Consider the following 20459-nt stretch of genomic DNA (forward strand, 5'->3'; position numbering starts at 1 on the left):
CTTTGTGCAACCCAAATCCAAGCCTACTTAGAGAATACTGATGGCAGGAGAAAGGATTGCGTCAAAACCCAAGCAGGCACTCTGGGGTGACCCAGCAGTGTCCCTCACCAAAGGTGAGAAACATTATAATAACTCAAAATAACTAGATGCAGTTTCTTTTTCCTCTTCAAAAAAGCCATAGTAAATTTGGCAGAATAATTCTTTCAGCACTAGTTTGAGGCAGGGAAGGAAGAAACTCTGCTCTCACTTCAGAGAAGTAAAAGCCAGCAAAAGACGATGGCGAGGTCATTACTAGAAGCATTAGAATTTATCTATCATCTCAGCGGTTTTGAGATAGGCGTTTTCAGATCCCTCCCAATACAACAGACCAAGGAGGAGAAGCATGCCACTACTCACCCCGTATCACCTGTGTGTTTGTGGGTAAAAGCCAGGATATCTGCAGCTCTGCCAGTGCCCTCATAGACCACCACGGGGACAGTTGGGCTGGCCCTCACGTACTCACACACCATCAGGATCACATTGGGGCCTCCTTCCACCACCAGCACAACTATGGGTACACCTTGGCCCATTCCTGTTTCAAAACACACCTAACCAGTCACAAACAGGTCTCAGTCACACAAAAAAATCAGAACATCTGGTAAATAAATACTCATGAAGGAGTCTCACATACGGTTCAATGCAGAGGAAACCATGCCTTCACCATCTCTAATTTGACTTACACTTTTTAAGACTTTCACAGAACTTCTGCAACCAGGTCAAAAAGACCATGAAAACCTCCTGATAAAATTGTAAGCGGCCCTAGCAGTGGAAAGAAGAAATATCCTTCAGAATATCCCTCTGCCCTTTACGATAGCTCTCACATGCGAGGACGTTGACAGCGTTTGAAATGGCATCGATATCCCTTTGTTTACCTACGCACATAGAAAAGTAATCAGGCACTTCTTTACAGACTTTCTGAAGTTTTACAGCAGCAAGGTGGTTTTTTTAATAATCAGAAATAAATTTCAAATAAGATGCAATAGAAATGGAAAAACAACAGAAAGTCTGACTTGCAAAAACTCCTAGTAAGAAAAGATACAAGAGGCTGAGTAAGAAGCTCTAAATATGAACATATTAAAAATTGGGTAAGTTTCTAAGTTTGTAAATACTATAATGTGAGCAGATGAAGGAAACAAGGATTCAACATCATAACTCTGCTAATGTCTTTTTGACATACCTCAAGATTTAAATCGCTACCTGAGTGAACTTCCACAAATAATTTCTACAATCTAGTGCATAAAAAGAAATACTTGTCTATGCAATAAATATTTCATTCATGATTTCTATACCATAACTCAGTTACTGTATAGGCCAACAATGAAAGTTATGCAATCTGACAAACATTGGCTGAAGGTATTCCTTTCACAACCAGTCTTTGTTTCTGTACCTGAGGAGGTCACAGGCTTGCAATATAGAAGAGTGATGAGGATAAAAGTAATGAACAGGGGAAGAAGGATTTGAATTCCACTGAATGTGACAATTTTTCCACCTATCAAAATGCTGGGAAACTATCTAGTGCTGATACACAGACCACGCAAAACTGCAAAGTGAGAAAATGCTCAAGACTTACTAAATAATCTGAGTCATTTAGATGTCTCTACAACTGAGAAACCAAAATGTGAGTTAGCCCAAATGGATAATGCTTTATAAAAATGCTGTCCTTTTCATTTTCCTGATACTCAGAGTTCAAGACATGCAATTAATAACTTTCAATCTCAGTGAAATTTATGGCAAATGAAGATGTACAACATGTAACGGGAAATGTCAAGTACCTCCACAACTTCTAGGACAGGGTTTTTTGTCATAAAGCTGACAACAGCAGTACTCACTTGTGTGTATTTTTTGAAGTGATATGTACTTCTCCAAATTCCTCCTGAGCAACATTTCATTCCCATACTTGCCTACTGTCCCATCATCTGCCATTAGAAAATGAGAATGCATGCTGTTGAGGGTACTTAGCTTGCTGAGTGGGTTACCAAGAGTCTGGTACAGGCAAACTACCTAAGAAAACCAAAATAAAAAGATCTTCAAAGAAACCAACAAAATATCACCACTTATGCTGCCTCGCTTGTATGCATTTCTTCATCATATTGTGATCTTCTGAAAGCCTTCATCATGCTTTTTGCAGCTCTACTCAAACATGGGTTTTCATTTGATTCTTAACAGCAACAAAACCACAATTAATACCACAGAAAGCATTTCTGATTAGGGTTGCAGTCCTTAGTCAGAGTCACTGCCCACCTTTCTTTGCAACAGTTGAAACACAATGGCATATTTTTCCTGAGTGTATTCCCATTAAAAACACGTGAGCTATCATTTATCAGGAATGATTCCACCTTACTTGTCAAGTGTTTTTAGACAGTTATATAGATGGTGCCCTCACATTGGCACTCACATAAAGTTCTAGTTTATGAATAAAAATCACACATATCAATAGCCTATTTGTGTATAGCATTAACCTGATTGCTCATCCTGAATCACATGAATATAGAAATACATCATTTGCAACCACAAGAGAATTGCCTAATTAATTACAAAATTTCAAAAAGGAATGGCAATTTCCTGTAAGAAGAGAAATATTTAAAAACTATTCATTTACATACAAAAAGCAAAATACAGTGCCACAGAATTCTACTGCTGAGCAAAATCTAAGCCTCTATTACTGAGAAAAAATATCAAACCAGTGAAATGAAGCAAGCAGAAAATAAAGTATGCAAGAAAGTTCTGACATCCCCTGAACATGAAGGCTTTTATTATTAAAATGTGTCCAACTCACATCTTTTCCAATGAGATCCCTCTGGTTCTCAATGATACCCCATGAAGGAATCCCAACAGCACAGATCTTTCTCAGGTGTGGTGAGGCACGGCCTTTCAGGGCATCCCCCACATGCCTGGACACTCCTAAACAGATAATTAAACCATCATTTTTCTTCTACAATCGGAGACCTGCTACAGGACACCAATGAAAGGGTTTCCCATCATTTAATTTATTCTACGGTTATGTTTTGACCAGAAACAACTCATCCCACCCAGCTTGTGTATTTGACGTGCACTGCAGAAACTGTAAGGCTCAGATATAATGGACCTATGCTTCAAACTCAACACAAATTTCTAATTAATAATATTCATATATGTTGCTAATGCTGCTTTCTACCTCCGCAAAACTTTATTATTTACATAAATGCACAGGACAGTTCTCCTGTAAGGTCACCGGACTGAATAAAACCTAAAGAAGTAAAACTGTTTCAGTTCCATGGCTTACTGGTCCCCTCAGTTTTTGAGAGTAGTCTACAGGGAGTTTCAGATGCTAATAGGCTAATTAATGGATTATCCTAATTCAAAACTTCCTTAATTATAAAACACTAGTTAAATTTAGATTTGAAAACTGTTTCAAAAACACCAATCACAGTCCTCAGAACCTAAATATTTTAATGAAGCAGATAAAATTGACTGCAAATAAGTTCTGGTTATCTACTATCAGTGTTCGTTATTACATGCAGAATATTCTGCTATTTAATAAAAAAAAAAATTATTAAAAATATTCAGAATGTCTGTCAACGGCAGAGGAACATGATGTCACTCTTTGAATTATGCATTGTTCCTTAAAAAAAGCTTCATTTTGTGCTAAAATATCACAAATTATCAAACTATTTCATTATATTTGCCTTAAATGTACATGCTTGTATGCAGAGAAAGAACACCAGAGGAAGACTGAAACAAAGAAAAATAATTACACTACCGCTGTTGATGCCTTCTGTAATTATCCATGCTCCTGTAGTCTCAGCAGCCTTCACCAATCCTTTGCTGAAAACCTGCTTGACCTTTGAGGGAAGCTTGAAATTTTGAATGCCTCCATGAACAGAAATCACTAGCTTTGGCAACTCCATCTGCCATTCTTTAACCATCAGGTGCAACAGCTGATCCAAATTGCTATCATAAGAGAGTCTAATATACTGGAAGAAATAATAACGGCTAAAATGAACATCCTTTAAATACTCCAAGAGAAGAAACTGCAACATCTTACAAAGTTGTCAGCATTAATGTCTTAAAGATTTTGTGCAGGATTAGAACTTTCACAATACCACTAACATGACAGCACAAAAATACATCAGTGAGCAAAACAGACAGCAAGACAGACTACACTTAATTGCGGTAAAGTTCAACGTAAAAATATCATAAACACACTCTAACCTGACTTACTTTTAGATTCCCCTGCTCTCTTAAGACAATCTGATATTCACCCAAAACCACTTTTTGCTTTTCTTATGCTGAAATTATAAAAAGAAGTCAGACATATAAACACAGCACCTATTACCTTGGCATGGTAAGTGTGATCTCCGTCTTGAAAATTGATTGTACCAAATGCATCCGTTGGACTCGTCTTTGTGTGGTTTTGCACAGACCATTCTCCACCATCTCTCTGTGGGGCAGCCTGATAAACAGGCCAGCTACAGTCTGCTCCTGGGTGATCTCCAATCAGCCGTCCACAGCAACATCTCACATTAAAAATAAAGAAATTATTTTATATCAAACACACTTGCATGCAACTCTAGGATCTTCATCAGAATAGCCCAAACAGTTTTTCTACAAAGAAGGATGTTGTAGTTTTCTGACACGGAATATAATAAAAATTAACTCAGCTGAAAAAATCTCAACAATGGCAAAACAACATTGAATTAAATCATAAATATGTTTTGTCGGATACAGAATTTGTCCTCTACCTGAGGAACACTCATAATAGCTGGAGGCTTGGACTAGATAAACTTCAAAGGTCCCTTCCAACCCAAATCATGCTGTGATTCTGTGTGATTCTGTAACAGTTTAAGAGTCCCGTACAGCAATTCTGACCTGAGCAATGCAGCTCAGATTTACTGGTCTCATATGTGACATTTCAGAGGAATATCTTAGGACACTGAGGTTTGCTATGGTTATTACCACAGGTTATTCTCGGTACTGAATCAAGATCTAGGAGTTACCATCATTAATCAGGAGGAGAGGAGCAACTCTCAGTCTAGAGAGAACTTCAGGGTGACCTTTACATTAACCCTTGGACACCAGCAAAGTGAATATACAAAATAAACAGATTGAAGTCCAATGTTAAGGGAAATTTAGCAGAAGCTTAGTTAGCATTAAAGGTTTGCAACTGGGTGAATAACCCAGATTCCAAATTCAATCAGTATTACTGTCATACAGGCTTCGACAGGCTCCAGTCTCTTGTACAGGATTAACTTCAATGTAATTTATAGTGACATCTGACAGTCCAGTTCTCCTTTAGACATTTCAGAAGTTAATATACCCTGGAAAATGGAGATAAATTCTTCCCTTTTACTCTTTTAACATACCAAACGGCCTCCAACAACCCAAACTCAATGTCTGCCTCGGGACTCAGATGTTTTACTTGTGAATCTAGGGGCAGGTTAGATGTAAACATCTGCAAAACCCTGAAGAGGTACATTCAGAAAGAGAGAGAGTTTTCTGTGGAGATGAGCGAGAACTAAATGGTGAAAGATAAATAGATTAAAAATAACAAACAAACAAACAAAAACAAACCCCAAAACAACCCTAAGCAAATTAAAGAAGTGAACTGCTTTAGAAAGGCATTTTTTGATACCCAGAAACCATGAAATTATATTTGCACTCCAGTTTTTCAACACAGGCAAATTAAATTTGATTGATTCAATGCTCCGCAAAAGCAGACTGGAGAAGGAAGACTCCCACACTCTTGGGGAATTAACAACTAAATTAAACAATCTTATTCAGTGGAGCATTAAAGAGTTGTAGAAGACTAGCACTGCAGAAAAGATTTGAGCTCTATTGTCACATGTATGATGACAGTTAGCTAGAATTCAGAAGACAATAGGGACTACCGAAAACACCCAAATTTTTGTCAAGCTAATTCAACATGGATTAGCTAACCCAGACCACCTACACCTTTTCCCTAGCTGAGACAAATAGTAGGATATCACAGAAACCATGAGACTTGCCAGAAGGAAGTCAGGCATGTGCTCACAACTGAATCCTGGAAAAATGAACAGGAAATGACCTAGCTGGGGGCGGGGGGAAAAGCCATACAGAGGAGTTTTTCTTGCCAAGTTACTCTAACCAGAAGTATTGCCCGGTCTGGCTCACTGCATGACTCCACAACCATATGCACTGTGGTAATGTCAGAAAAAAACCCAGGGACTAGGAGAGGGGGCACAGGAGCTGCTGAAACAAACTGTTGATCCAGGGACCTCATTTTGATGACCCCAAAAGCAAAACCCATTGTAATTTTGCCTCCTCATAGGCAAACCAAGACAAGCAGGTCAAGGCTCATGAACTAAACAAAAAGTATCCAAGCTGGAACTTGGAGAATAAGCCAGTCACACTAAGTTACTTACAGATATACAATTAAATGACTATTTATTTCAGAAGACTGTGAGGGATCAACACAGATGGAAGATCATTGCTGACATCATGTTGTTAAACAACATGTGGACTCAGAATCCACATTCAGAGTCACTATAGAAACATACCTAAACTAAAAGTGTTTCAGAGCAATGTAGCTGCAAAGCAGATAGCACAAGGGACGCAGATTTGGATAAAATCTGCCCACAAAGAGCATGACGCCAATGACTATACTTGTTTATGACTCTCCTCGCATACCTCAAAGGAAGGACCAGAAGAAAGAGACAGTTTTGATTTTATTATTGGTCTTCAGAGGACAAATTTCTCTACAGCTGAGCTATTAGCCTCCTTGCTCCATTTTTTTCTGCTTGCTTTCGGGGGTCTCCAGGGTAAAAGACAGCAAATGTCAGGAAAAAATTCATCAAGATGAGAAAAAACATAGATAGTCTATTGACCTTTGGTCCTGAAAATACCTTGCAGTCACTGGTCCTAGAGTGGTCTCACAATAGTAAGACCTTTCATCCAGGAGTCATTCTGAAAGACAGACAACCAATAGCAGTCTGTCCTGGTTTTGGCTGGGACAGAGTTAACTCTCTTCTTAGTAGCTGGTACAGTGCTGTGTTTTGGATTTAGTGTGAGAATGATGTTGATAACACTCTGATGTTTTAGTTGTTGCTAAGTAGCGCTTATCTTAAGCCAAGGACTTTTCAGTTTCCCATGCTCTGCCAGCAAGCAGGTGTGCAAGAAGCTGGGAGGGAGCAGAGCCGGGGCAGCTGACCTGAACTAGCCAAAGGGGTATTCCATACCATGGAACGTCATGCCCAGTATATAAACAGGGGGGAGTTGGCCGGGCGGCGCGGATCACGGATCGGGAACTAACTGGGCATTGGTCAGCAGGTGGCGAGCAATTGCATTGTGCATCACTGGTTTTTTTCCTTTCTCCCCCCCCCTTCCTTTTTTTGTTGTATTCCTTTTCATTACTATTATTATTATATTTCATTATTACTATTAGTATTATATTTTACTTTAGTTATTAAACTGTTCCTATCTCAACCCACAAGTTTTACTTTTTTTTCCTTTCCTCCTCCTCACCCCACTGGGAGGGGAGGGGGAAGCGGCTGCGTGGTGCTTAGTTGCTGGCTGGGGTTAAACCACGACACAGTCTCAACTAAATACTACATTACCTTACATTACTCACTTAGATACCACATTACACAGCTGAGTCTGACTCAGCAAATACCAGCGCTTGGAAGGACAGCACTGAAAAGCAATCAATCAGGCTCATCATCAATGGACTACATTTTCTAAAATCTGAATTAATTTCAGCCCATCATCAAAATATGAGCCCAGAATGACTATCTATCTATCTCATATGTTACTGTTCCATACAGGGTCACATAAGCAGCCCTTCCTAGAGCAGCAAGAGCCAGAGCAACCTGCCTTTTCAAAGCAGAGATCCTGTGGAAAGGAACTAACCATCTGACAAGACAAATCAGTGCAGTAACCTTGAAACTGAGAGGACCAATGAACACTGAACTATTTTAGTAATTAACACCGTTTGCACGACATACTTAACGTTTACATGTAAATGCACTCAGAGGTGAGCTGCACTCCGAACAGCTCAGTTATGCTGAGCACGCAGTGGAGGAACTCCACATAGGCCTAACACACAGCTGTGCAGTGTACATGCAGCTGCTTTTATCTCAGAGATTACTATAGCAATAGGTATGAACTCAAAAGGACTGGTATTTCCCAAATAGCTCATGCTCTGCTCCAAGCTGGCACGCTCTCTGTCTCTAGCCATCTAGCAGGAAGGGACACGGTGCTAAGGACTCCTGAGCTACCTGGGAGGTCAAAAGCCGAGACTAAGAGGCTCTCAGGAAGGTTGAGGAAACCAAAGCAGAACATTATATACAGCTGTTTGCGTTTTTTTCTGTAAAGTTTTGTGCTGTGTGCATAGTGACAGGGCTTAAGGAGGAGAGGAGCTACCAGCTGGGGACGATGATTGAGTCGAGATTGCTTGGGAGCACTCGACCCGCATGTCCCTGGGACCTGTCAGGCTGCACCCCAAGGTGCTGAGGGAGGTGGCTGATGTCCTTGTGCAGCCGCTCTCCATCAGCTCTCAAAGGTCGCAGGGATCAGGGAGGTCCCCAGCAACTGGAGAAAGGCAAAAGTCACACTTGCCTTCAAAAAAGGGCAAAAGCCACCCTGAGGAACCGGAGGCTGGCCAGCTTCCTGTCAGTCCCAGGTAAAATCAAGGAACGAGACCTCCTGGAGCCCATGCTGGGGCACAGCAGGGAGAAGACAGCAACAGGGAGCAGTCAGCAAGGATTTACCAAGGGTAAATCATGCCTGACCCACCTGACTCCCTTCTGCTACAAAATCATGGAGAAGAGAGGAGAGCAGTGGATGCCACCTACCTCCACTCTAGCCAGGCTTTCAGCACTGTCTCCCCCAATATTCTTGTACCTGGGCTGTGACATTACAGTCTGGGAGGGAGGACACCTTGGTGAGTGAGGACCTGGTTGGGCGGTGGCCTCACAGGGTGGTGGTTGTTGGGTCAGATGCTGCCCAGAGGCCGGTATCAAGCAGGATCCCGCAGGGTCTGTGTGGGGCCTGTCCTGTTCAGCATCTCCACCAGCAACCCAGAGGAGGGGATGGAGGGCACTTACAGCCCTGGGAAGGGTGCAGCTCTGGGGCATGGCCCCGGGTGCTGGTGGGCAGCGAACTGAGCCGGGGCCACCCGTGTGCCCAGGCAGCAATGACGGCCAGTGGTGCCTGGGGTGGCGCGAGCAGGACACGGCCTCGAGAGTCAGGGGAGGGCAGGGACTGTCCCCTCTGCTTGGTGCTTGTCAGACCCTGTCTGGGTACTGCCTCCAATTTGGGTCCCCAACACAGAATAGACACCAGCAAACCAGAGGGACTTCAGGGGAGAGTGACCATCCTGGTGATGGATGGTGGGGCTGGAGCCCTTGCTCTCCGAGAAGAGGCTGCAGGACTGGGGATGGTTCATCTGGGAGGAGGGATGGTTTCGGGAGCATCCAACAGCATCCCCAGCACTGATGGGAGGGGACAGAGGAGATGCAGCTGGGCTCTTCACAGCGGTGCGTGGCGGGAGGGCGAGAGGCAGCAGCACAGCTGAAACACATGAGGCTCAGTCTGGAGATAAGGAGAAGCCTTTTCCCCAGGACAGCCCAGTGGTGGAGCCAGGGCCGGGGGGGGGTGGGGGGGTGTCTCTCTCCCGCCTCAGGGGTTTCATGCTCAGGGTGAAGCCCTGAGCAGCCCAGTCTGACCCTCCAGCTGAGCCTGTTCTGGGCTGGGGCTGGAGACCTTCCCAGGTCCCTGCCAGCCTGAGTTACCCTGTGATCCTATGAATATATCATATGCATTAATTCAAAGCGTCTTTGCAATGAATTTACCTTCTCTGCCTCAAAGGCTCACTAGGCTACTAGAGAAGGAGGGAGCAATGTCAGTAACACAAAAGCAGACTCCTGGAAAAGTCACACTTTGAGCAACAAGGGGCAACCTGGAGGGTTGACACTGAGGTAAAAGTAACTGCAGTAGCCAGATGACAAAATCCAGTGCCCTAGCAGGCAGCACTTTAGAGACCGTGTCCCGAAAATATGCCTAAAAGGTCAGATATAGAGACAATTTGTGAGAACATCTCAGATGTGTAAGGATGCAGAAGTTTGGCACCACATTCCTGAATATTCATGCAGTGAGATGAGTCTAGGTGCTGCCAGGGATGTGTTTGTGAGCACTGCACTGAAAAGTAGATAGAGGCCATTTCAACACACCAGGGAAGCACGGACAACGGTGCCAGCAAGTTACTCAAATTTGATTAGCAACTACTAAATGAAGTTATTCTACTTAGTATTAGCAAATAGTTGCATAACCAACTCATAAACTGTTTGCAAACCTTGGAAGTTGTCTGCAAGTAAGAAATCATTAACAGATTTCATTTGCCTACCATATTAGGTCAAATTATAGTAGGCATCAAGTACATTCACATGACTTTTGGACTGCTGTGGAAAATTACAGATCTCAGGAGGCCCCAAACCTGTTTCATTACTGATCTAATAAATATAATATAACCAGTTATAACACTCATGTGAAAATTGTTTCCCCTTGTTAGAAACAGAAAAATCCTCCTAGAACAAAGCCCTCTGTACACCTTAAGATATACAAGAAGACAGGAACAGTTAACATTTGGGAAAATGTACTTGAAAGATAATGGCTGACTGAAATGAACGTCAGACACCCACACACATTCTGCATATATAGATAGACTGACAAATAGGATTCACAGGAATTCAAACAGCATGAAAATGCTCAATGAAAAGTGAAAGAAACAACTACAAGATAAAAAAACCACAAAGGTACAGGCTGTCTTTACAGAGAAAGGTGAAATAAAAACACAAACCCACCCTGTGGGGTGTACACTTCCAGCTTCTCTTCCTCCCTCTCCCACTGTAGTATTCACATTCATGCAGCTCAACTGTGTTTGATTAGGAGGCTGATTTGGTGGAAAGCTAATCTCGGTTTGGTTTTCCACCCCCTCAGGTTACTTTTCATACCAATGAGCTTACCACACCAAATAACAACATGGTCACTCTGTGGGGGGAGAAGGGGGAGGAATGCAGAACTGCTTAGTCTTGATTTAGATGGGATTAAACCACTATATTTTGAAGCACACGTTAACTTCAGCTTAGATACCCACCTGGGTATCTGCAGGTTAGCAGGAAGCATTAAAATCCTCCCTGCATTTCTACTTCCAGAACACCTGCAAAAATCTTTGAATCTCTAGTCTTCTGCTCTAAAGCAAAATATACATGGGACCGTTCCCTCAGAGGGACTTGACCCTTTCTGAACAGATGCCGCACAGATCATTCACCTTACAAGGCCAACACCATTCTGTATATTGGCCCTTTACAGTGATCTGATTTCAAGGAGTAATTTATTTGTTTTTTGGAAAATGTGACCCTTGTTTCACATAAATCTTAGAAGCAAAATAAAATGTGAAACATAATGAAAAAGCAAATAATCATGCTCATGCAGCTGACAGGACTAGCTTGCTCATCGTTAGTTATTGGAAACTCATTGTTTTCTGTTGCTTCAGCCTTCAGAGGCCTTTAACACAAAATAAATGTCAAGGAAAGTTAAAATTTTTGTTCCAACAACTGATAATTTATTACCATAAACATACAGTATTGAAAGGTGTTTGGGAACACCAGCTGAACGACAAATGTTGGATTGAAAACTCCTAATTAATAAAAGCCACAAAATACTAGTGGTCTGAAAAACCCACACACGAGTTAAAAGCACCAAAGTGCTGTAATTTTTGTTGCTTGCCTTCCCAAAAGTAGGGACTCAGAATGCCCACTGCAGACAAGATGAAAAAATCTTCAGAAAACCTACTATCAGGGATGTGTCTATTACTCTCTTTCTTCTCCCTTTATTTTGTTCTTCCTCTTTCCGTAAGTCTTACTATTCTCCATTGCTTTTGCCTCACTCCCCTTCATATCACCCAAGATATAGCTGGAATTGTCTCCCATTTAAAGGCACATTTCTGCCTTTCATTCCTCAGGAGAAGATTAAGACAAACTCATTCACACAAGGTATTTGGATAAAATTTTCTATTGCAAATAAATTAAAGGTTATCATACAATTTATTTTACCCAGATTTATGCTAAACATTCTCCAGCACAGCCCCAGAAATGCTGCTCTGACAATATAAGAGGAAGGATATTTTTGTTGTCATTACTTCCTTGACTAGGAATGCCTACCACTAACTTTAGGTCATTATAAAATTCATAGATATATATTTATGCACTCTTACCTGATTAAATTCTGGCACACCTGGCATCCTGCAGGACACCTGTGATAAAAGATGGATAATTAATACATGCTTGTATAACAGAAAACATCTGTAATGGTATTCATAAAGTATCGATTCACCTGTGAAAAAATTCTCATCAACAGCATTAAAGGCTGTGTTCTTCTGCACTCAACCCTGGAAGATGTACTGGGTAACTTCAGTGATTTGTTTGGCCGTTTACATCTCACACTGTATGTCAAATCTGCATTTCATAGATGAGTTATCTATCTTATCTACTCTACACTGTCCATGTGTTCAAAACAAGGTGATCAAAATTACAAGTTTACATCCTCAGAATGTGATCTTACTGAGTTAATTTAGGCAACACCATCCACTAGATACACACTCTGGAATGCCAAATTTTGTTTGCCTTCTCAGGTCCTAAAACACATGTTGAGGATTTGATCTTTTCCTTACTCTTTTCACACTCTATGCCAGCCTGAGCAGAAATCTCTATCTCAGAAGACTGTGATCAGCAGCAGGCATTATTCTGAGGAAGGGAGAAAATGGTGGTATAGGATTAAGAATTCCTGTGCAGCAGTAACTCCATGTAACTCAATCTCTCAATTGGATGCCACACCACAGTTTTGGTTATTGGACTGAGAGCAACACACCTAAGAAGCCTTGGAAGGTCAACTGTTGCCAATTTCTAATTCAAACGAACAGCCTCATTTAAAACATACTGGTGACAGTATCTATGAAAACCCATAAACACCAGCAATCACCAACCAGGGCATCGCAAAACTGCAAAGAACTTCATCCAAGCTACACACAACGCCCATAAAAAATTATTCTGATTCTTTCTAAATGTAACAGAAAGAAAGTGCAATTCAGTGTTTTACCTGTGAGGATCTTTTGAACTGGGAATGATGTGTGCACATTCTCTTTTACTGAAGACCTCTTCGATCCAAGATTTGGGGGACTGAAAAGACATTTCAAACATAATTGTATTCCTGAACTTAAGAACGTAATGCCAAAAATTGCACTATAACATCTACATGGCTGTATATGCATAACACATAACTCGGATCTGATTTCCATCACAATGTTAGATGAAACCAAGCACTATAAGCTGAAGCTACAGCTCTGAACAGTCCTAGGCCTTCACCCCCAAGCTTTACATAGCTCCACAGAAAGATCAATATTAAAATTTATTCCCACCCCTCACTAATAAACATGAAAATTATTTAGAGGATCTGTCAAACACATGTACAATAGAGGAAGTGGTAAGGATGAATCAGAACTGCTTAAAGGACTGCACTTTCCTTCTGCCAGAAGACTACCAAATGGCAACCTTACTAAAGCTGTAAGTGTCAAAAAAGGCAAGATTTTCTTTTTACCTGAAAGAGACGGTTGATTCCTTCTTTTATTATTCTTAACAGAGTTAAGAATAGATACATCCTGGTGATATGTTTGCTGAACTAGGACTACAGTGAAATGCAAAAGCAGGGACCAAAGACTAGACCTAGCACTTAAGAGTGTATGTCAGGTGGGTTTTTTCCACTGGCCTCCTGGGACACTGTGAAAACTGTCTCAGTGAAGCCTGTTGCAGCTGAGTAAACTGAACAGTCATTGTGGTACACAGATTTTTTTCAAAGAATCTCACTGGGAGTATTTGAACCTCTTTCTCTTCAGGTATATCAGGATCAAATTCCCTGAAACCAATGATAGTTTTTGGATGCTGGACCTTGAAGTCTCTGGGACTGAATTTAGTAAACACTGGAAGCAAAGGATTTTTTTTGTCATCAAAGGGAACTACTCCCACAATGAAACATGCAAGGGACAGATATTTTATCATAAAGAGTAAATACAGTTATACCGACCATTATTGTCTCATTGTTTCTCACGTTCATCTCACTCTCTGTGTATCTGTTGTCTACCTTATACATAGACAGCCAGCTCTCTAGGACAGGGCACAGTAGGGTCCTGGTTTATGATTAGGCATACAAGGCAAACAGTAATCAAATAACAAACATTGACTCCTTATTCACTCCTCATGTTTAAAAATGATTGTTCCTCTCCAAAATGTCTGTAAAAATACTTATGGTAAGTACTTGTCTCCATACTTGTTTGTAAAATGTGTCTTTCATACAATGACTTGAAAAGGATTCAAAGAAAAGAATTCATGAGAATGCCAGTAATTCAACCCACTAAGAGTATTGCTGGGAGCATTTTATGGATAGAGTTCAGCAATCATTCTTATAAAACTGAATACCTCTCTTTTATCTCCTAAACGGAATTATGATCCTTAATAAAGCAGGCCCGTTTGAGGTTTTTTTACTTCAGCTTCCCATCCCTAAATACCCCTGCATAATCTCCCAGCTAATCATGCAGTTATGGAGGGCCACGAGCTACCTGAGTGAACTATCAGCTTGTCTGCAGGTGGGGACCTAGCTTCCACCAAGGCTAATGGGAGTACTACCTTTGGTTTCAATGTACTCTGAAACAGGACCCCACTGACAAAGATGAAAGAGATCATTAAAAAGCAGTTTGCTGGTATTGGGGTGCATGTATATTCTTCTGGGAGTAACTAACTGAATTGTGTCTCGTTGAACTTTGGAAGGAGTAACAGCATGGAAGATCCTCAGGGCTGGACAGAGCACAGGCACACAAGAAAATTAATTATCTTAGAAAGAGACCTACTGAAGACAAAGTGTAAAAATTAAATCCAGAGAAAAACCTTGGAAACCATGAAGCAAACTTCATTACCTGAGGGCAGGCACACACTGCTCTCAAAAACCTTTCGGTAGTATTCTTGTTAGTAATCAGTATTGTTTCATGCTTCCTAAACGACTTTATTCTAGTTCTTTGAGCTACCAAGCAAAACAGTGAAATGTTTCTAATATTACAATACCCTGGGACTCTGATTTTTCTGAAACCCATTACTATTTCTGGTAATTGGCTTTCAATCAGAACTAGGGAACAAAAGATCTTTTTATGTTATGGGATGCCTTGGATAAGAATGAACTTTACTTTTACAGGCAAGGCTGTGACAGAATGGCCAAGAGGTTGACAAGCCTTACAGCGTTTGCTGAGGCAACACGCTCAGCCTTGTGAGAGAAGAACAACATCCAAATGCTGTCACTTTAATTTAGTAAGAGCACTAGTAGTTCAAAGTGATTTTGATCAAGCTCTCAGTATCGCACAGTCTCAGGTAGCTTCCCTTGAGCTACTTCACCTCCAGCACGACATATTCTGGAAATCAAGCGTTATTTGGGTATCTTTCCAGGTGCGAAGGCCGGCATTGGAGATACACAGCCCAGTGTATACAGGGAAGCATTGCATCAGCCTAGGCACCAACAGCAAAACATGCTGCCAGCTGAGCAAGGCACTGGCACTCAGCTAATCCATATGTGAATACACTTGAAAAGGGGTGCCAAAGAAGTTTTTATCTCCAAAGCTCAGTGTTCCTCATCATAAAGTTTACACGATACAAGATAAAACACAAATCAATAATTTTAAAGGGAGGAGAGGTCATCTGGTTCACAACAGCTGTTTGGTGTGGTTATTTCAAACCAAAATATAACTACTGTCCTCAGTGATGGCAATACACTGTGTGGGTTGAATTTACAACATCTAATACAGGAGATGAAAAGGCTTCTTCGCTACTATCAGCTTTTTGAACATCTAAGCTGTCTCCTAAAAAACATACCTTGTTTTAAAAAATTGTCTTTTTTTAGATTTTGGAGGGCGGTTGGGGGTTAAGACAAAAATATCGGCGCTTAAAATTCTGGATGTTTTGTGTATCCTTTTTCAATGTGGTCCAAAAGTACCTGTGTTTTTCTGCAACTGAGCCAGTAAGGGCGGTGACCAACACACACCACAGCTGATCAGGCCACTCTAGTCACCATGGGTCGGGCTCAAGGTCCAACAAAGACAATGGAAAAAAAACCCTATAGCTTCGGATCACATGCCATGAATCTAACCCTGCTACTATAGAGGTCATTGACAAAATTCCCATTTATCTCAGATGAACAAGATCACTATGAAATTTATTTGAACTTTGAATCTCGAAGCACCAAGGATGTACCTCACCCAGTGGCACAGAGACTCCTCTAGCACAACACTCCTATCAGTTAATTCCACTTCAGGATTCTCAGTAAATAGGACTGAAGACAACAATTCCAAGTGCAATTGATATAATACTGGGAGTTTTCACCCTGCCCTGCAAAGAAACATAATATCTTCCCATACAGATATTTCAACATTAATCTTTGCTTATTTACATAAAGAGTTTGCCCGAGCATTGCCTATGCTGCGCGCTTTCACTTCCTTGCTTCCTGCAATTTTTACATTTTAAAAGCAGCACTTAGATACCGTATCACCTGTATATGATCCTGATGAAGCCTGTAACTTTAACATTTATTTTAATCTGAAATTATAAACATGTGAATATAGCAAAAAACATCGTTTGCAAAGTCCACCATTTTTTTCTTTAATGGAGTTCATTAACAGATAGAACTACATAAAAATATATATTGAAATTCCAATCAACCATAGGAAAAAATAAAATACAAGACTGTATCACTGTATTTCATCTTGTGAAGCACAAATTTCAAAACTGAAACACTGTGAAACGCAACACATTTACCATTATTCTTAATTTTATATAAGGTGAAATCTTCACTTAGTATGCAAAATTTATACCGTAACAATAACATTCATTTTTTAATCTAAGGCTTTACTTAGGTTTCTAAGCTCATTGTATAACGAGGAAAAGGGTTTTAAGCCTTCATGTTTTTTATAGTCATCCACGACTTCAGGGCTAGGCAAGTAACAATGAAGAGACTTCTGAACTGCTGTTTGTTTGCTCTTGGTCCCTAGCTTTGTAAAAGACCTCTGTAACATGTATATGTCCTTTCATAAAACTCTGGCTAACATTTCAAACCTGTCGTCATTTAATTAAACTTCCACAACAAATTAAAACTTCTCCCATCACTACAGTGAGGTACATACACCTCAGCCAGCGCCAACCTGTATCCTTTCTACCACCAAACCCTAAAGGAGACAAAAACACACCTACATGTTCCTTCTGACTGGCAAATTTCTGTTCTGATATACAGAAGACCTGAAGCCAAGTTTATATTGCAATTTTCCTTCCAGAAAGTCCTGAGACCTTTGTTTGGGAGTTTTGCCTTCTCATTTCTCGCCAGCCTGAGGATTAGGATTGCTGCTTATACTTCCCTGCCACAGAAGAGGCTTTGGAGATTTCTAGACTGATTTAGTCAATGGAGTGGCAAGAGTTTGGCTCTGAAATTTAAGGCACATGAGTAGTTTTTAGAAAATTGCTTTTAATCACTTCTCCAATATCTTCAATGTCTGAGATCCTTGCATAATATGGTATTAAAGGGACGCTGTCAGGTCAAATTTGGTTAAACATAAGTAATGTGCAAAAATTAAGGTTTCCAGAAGTAAAGAAAGAGATCAGAGCATAAAACTGAGAGAAACACCCGCGCCACTCATTTCTTTCAAATCCTTGCTGACAGGGAGTGAGAGCAGACAAAACCTAAAAACCCAGCCTAGCACAGAGGTAACCTGTCCTCCAAAATCCGGGGGTGCCATCAGCGAGGCGAGTGACTGTGCCACTGTCCTGCCAGGGTCACCGATCAGGGACGCAGCGCTTGGCTCACCAGAGGACAGGGCAACGTAGCCCTGCGATCACCTGCTGTACTGGTGCCCACACTGATTTCGCCATCCACCCATCCAGCGCAAATAGGTGAATGCTTCGACTTTTGCTGCTGCTTTCTTCTGCCCCAGCCCACCCCACCCCCTCGTAAAGGACTTGCCAGAGTCAAAGCCTTTAGATGCACTGCACCAATTAAACACTGATAAGTAGGGGCTAATGTGCATTTGTCCTGCTCTGGAATTAGCTTTACTAAACCAAGATCTGCAAGAAACATTCAGCCCCTTCAAGACCAGACAATGAGCACTGTTCATTGGTTGAGTACCAAACTCAGGAAAACTAGGTTACGCTGCCAATACTAAACAACAAATTTTTAGTACCATTAGCTCTACTTATGTCCCCTTTGGGGTGAAAGGCACAGATACACACATTTTCTAACGAAACTGCATGCTGTTCCGGACATTGTTCAATTCCCTGCAAAAGGAAAATAAAAGGGACACATCTCTGTGTCAGAATAATTTCATCCATTATTGAATAAAAATAAGCATTTATTGGACTGCCTTTAATGACACATCATAGATCCAGACAGGGGCAGATAATAAGAAATATATAATGACTAGCCAGTTTAAGTAACAGGTTAGTTCATTTAGGCAAAGTACACTTGTGCTGGAAACTAGCCAGAACAATCAAGTTATAAGTCGCTTACTGAAACTGCAACAAATTTGTACTGATAACAGAGAGCAATAATTTCTATCTTGTGTCTTAGCCAAAACACTACTTCAAGAGCTGAAAAGTGCTGCCAAGCACCACACCTCAGCTCTGCACACACTGTGTGTGTAGTGAGTACACTACACAAAACCACTTTTCTATGTCACTTCTCAAGAATTTGGGTTTTCCTAAAGATCTTAACTATTAGAGCCCATATTTTTGCATTGCTGAGCAGGTTTGGCAGAATCTTAGCAAAAAAAAGTAGTTATGCATCATTTCACTCTTTTTCCAGCTAAGAAATTATTTGTTACCCTCAGAATGATGAGACAAAAGCAAATACTCATTAAATAGCAACAGATAATCCTGGGCCTAATATATTTGCCTCAGGACTCCAGTATACTTATACAGTACCTGTAAAGAACCTTTACTGTTGATGGCAAGAATTAGAAACACCCGGAAGATCCAAAACTGATTTTCAGTGCCTGGGAAGGAGGCAGACACCATTTTCAGGTGAAAGCATACCTGTGAGAAGTCAGTGTAGTGCAGCGTGTGACCAACCCTTATTCAAATACACAACAACAGGAGGGAAAGAAGAACTTCCCCTTATTACAGCCACTGCAAGAATCTAGCCTCTGTGTTCAGCACAGTGTCCTGAAATATCTCAAACTCTTTTAAAAATTAACTACACATAGAGCAAGTCACTGGCAAGAACATTAGATACCTGAAATGCAGCCAGAGTTCTTGTAAGCTAACACTCAAGACTATTTCACAAGAGCTCAGCCTATAAAGACATCGGCATCTCTTGAACCTTTACCCCTGGAAACTCTTCCTAAGCTATAAAAGCTAAGGTGGACTTGCAGGTATCATCATTTTATGCATAATAATTCTTAAGTAAAAAACAGGACTTCAGCAGTATTTCTGCATCCCATGGCAACTGGTAAATTATGGCCAGCACTAAAGAGATTTCCAACTTAACAGGCTGTCTTGCATAAGCTTTTCAGGGCAGGAACTTTCCGGTTCAGCATCCACTACGTGCGTGCTTATGGTATGAAGTAATATAACAACTGATGGTAACAAAGAACACCACTTTGGATCCACGTAGGGTAGAAGTGCATTGTAAAACTCCAGGGTCATGTGCAATAAAATACGAACGCAATGTGAGGTTTTCAACAAACTCTCAGGTCTTCTAGAATTTCCTTGTGTTCAGGGTACCCTGTCAGAGGACAACAGCCTGGCTTTGTAACACAGACGTGCTGTGGTTCCCCTCACCTCCATCACGACAGTACATCAGTACATCTGTTACTAACTAGCATCTTTTGCTTTTCCAATCTTTCTTACCTACTCCTTTGCCCAAGTGTTCAGGACTCTCCACATCTGTGGAAATACTGCATTATAAGTAATTGAGTTTGCAAGAAAATTTTCATCACTACATTTCAAAAAGATTTACAAAAATATTGTGCAAATAATTTCACTTGAATGCTTCCACTGTTGTTCAACAGTTCACCATGCCCAATTATAAAACAGTTATCCCAAACTGCCTTTGCAGGCAGAGTGCAGATTCCATAGCACTGAAAAGTTCTTCTATTTTCCCCTTTTAAAGATAACGTATCATTTCAGGTCACAGCAGAATTTCTGTGATTATTTCCTAGTAATTAACTCAAACACATCCACTGTAAACATATCCTCAGATCTTCCCAGATACACTACCTACACTAGCAGAAGTCACATATGCTAGCAGGGTAAATGCAGACCCAACTCAGAGAGGTATAACAGAACTTGTTAAAAATCTTCAGTCATACTGAAGAGAGATTTTAGATTATTTTC

General features: G+C 40.9%; 1 protein-coding gene across 1 annotated transcript in view; it reads right to left on the bottom strand.

Annotated features, from left to right (window-relative positions):
* TRPM6 (transient receptor potential cation channel subfamily M member 6) overlaps positions 1-20459 on the bottom strand; it is an 85762-nt gene that overhangs the window by 58693 nt on the left and 6610 nt on the right. The window contains exons 3-9 of the mRNA XM_050913595.1: positions 13147-13226; positions 12266-12304; positions 4355-4535; positions 3779-3992; positions 2816-2940; positions 1869-2040; positions 397-571 (exon numbers count right to left, since the gene is read on the bottom strand). Of these exons, the coding sequence (XP_050769552.1) occupies positions 397-571; positions 1869-2040; positions 2816-2940; positions 3779-3992; positions 4355-4535; positions 12266-12304; positions 13147-13226 (986 nt within the window). The remainder of the gene's footprint in view (positions 1-396; positions 572-1868; positions 2041-2815; positions 2941-3778; positions 3993-4354; positions 4536-12265; positions 12305-13146; positions 13227-20459) is intronic.

Source organism: Gymnogyps californianus, chromosome Z (genome assembly GCF_018139145.2).
Source record: "Gymnogyps californianus isolate 813 chromosome Z, ASM1813914v2, whole genome shotgun sequence".
Classification (NCBI taxonomy): Eukaryota; Metazoa; Chordata; class Aves; order Accipitriformes; family Cathartidae; genus Gymnogyps; species Gymnogyps californianus.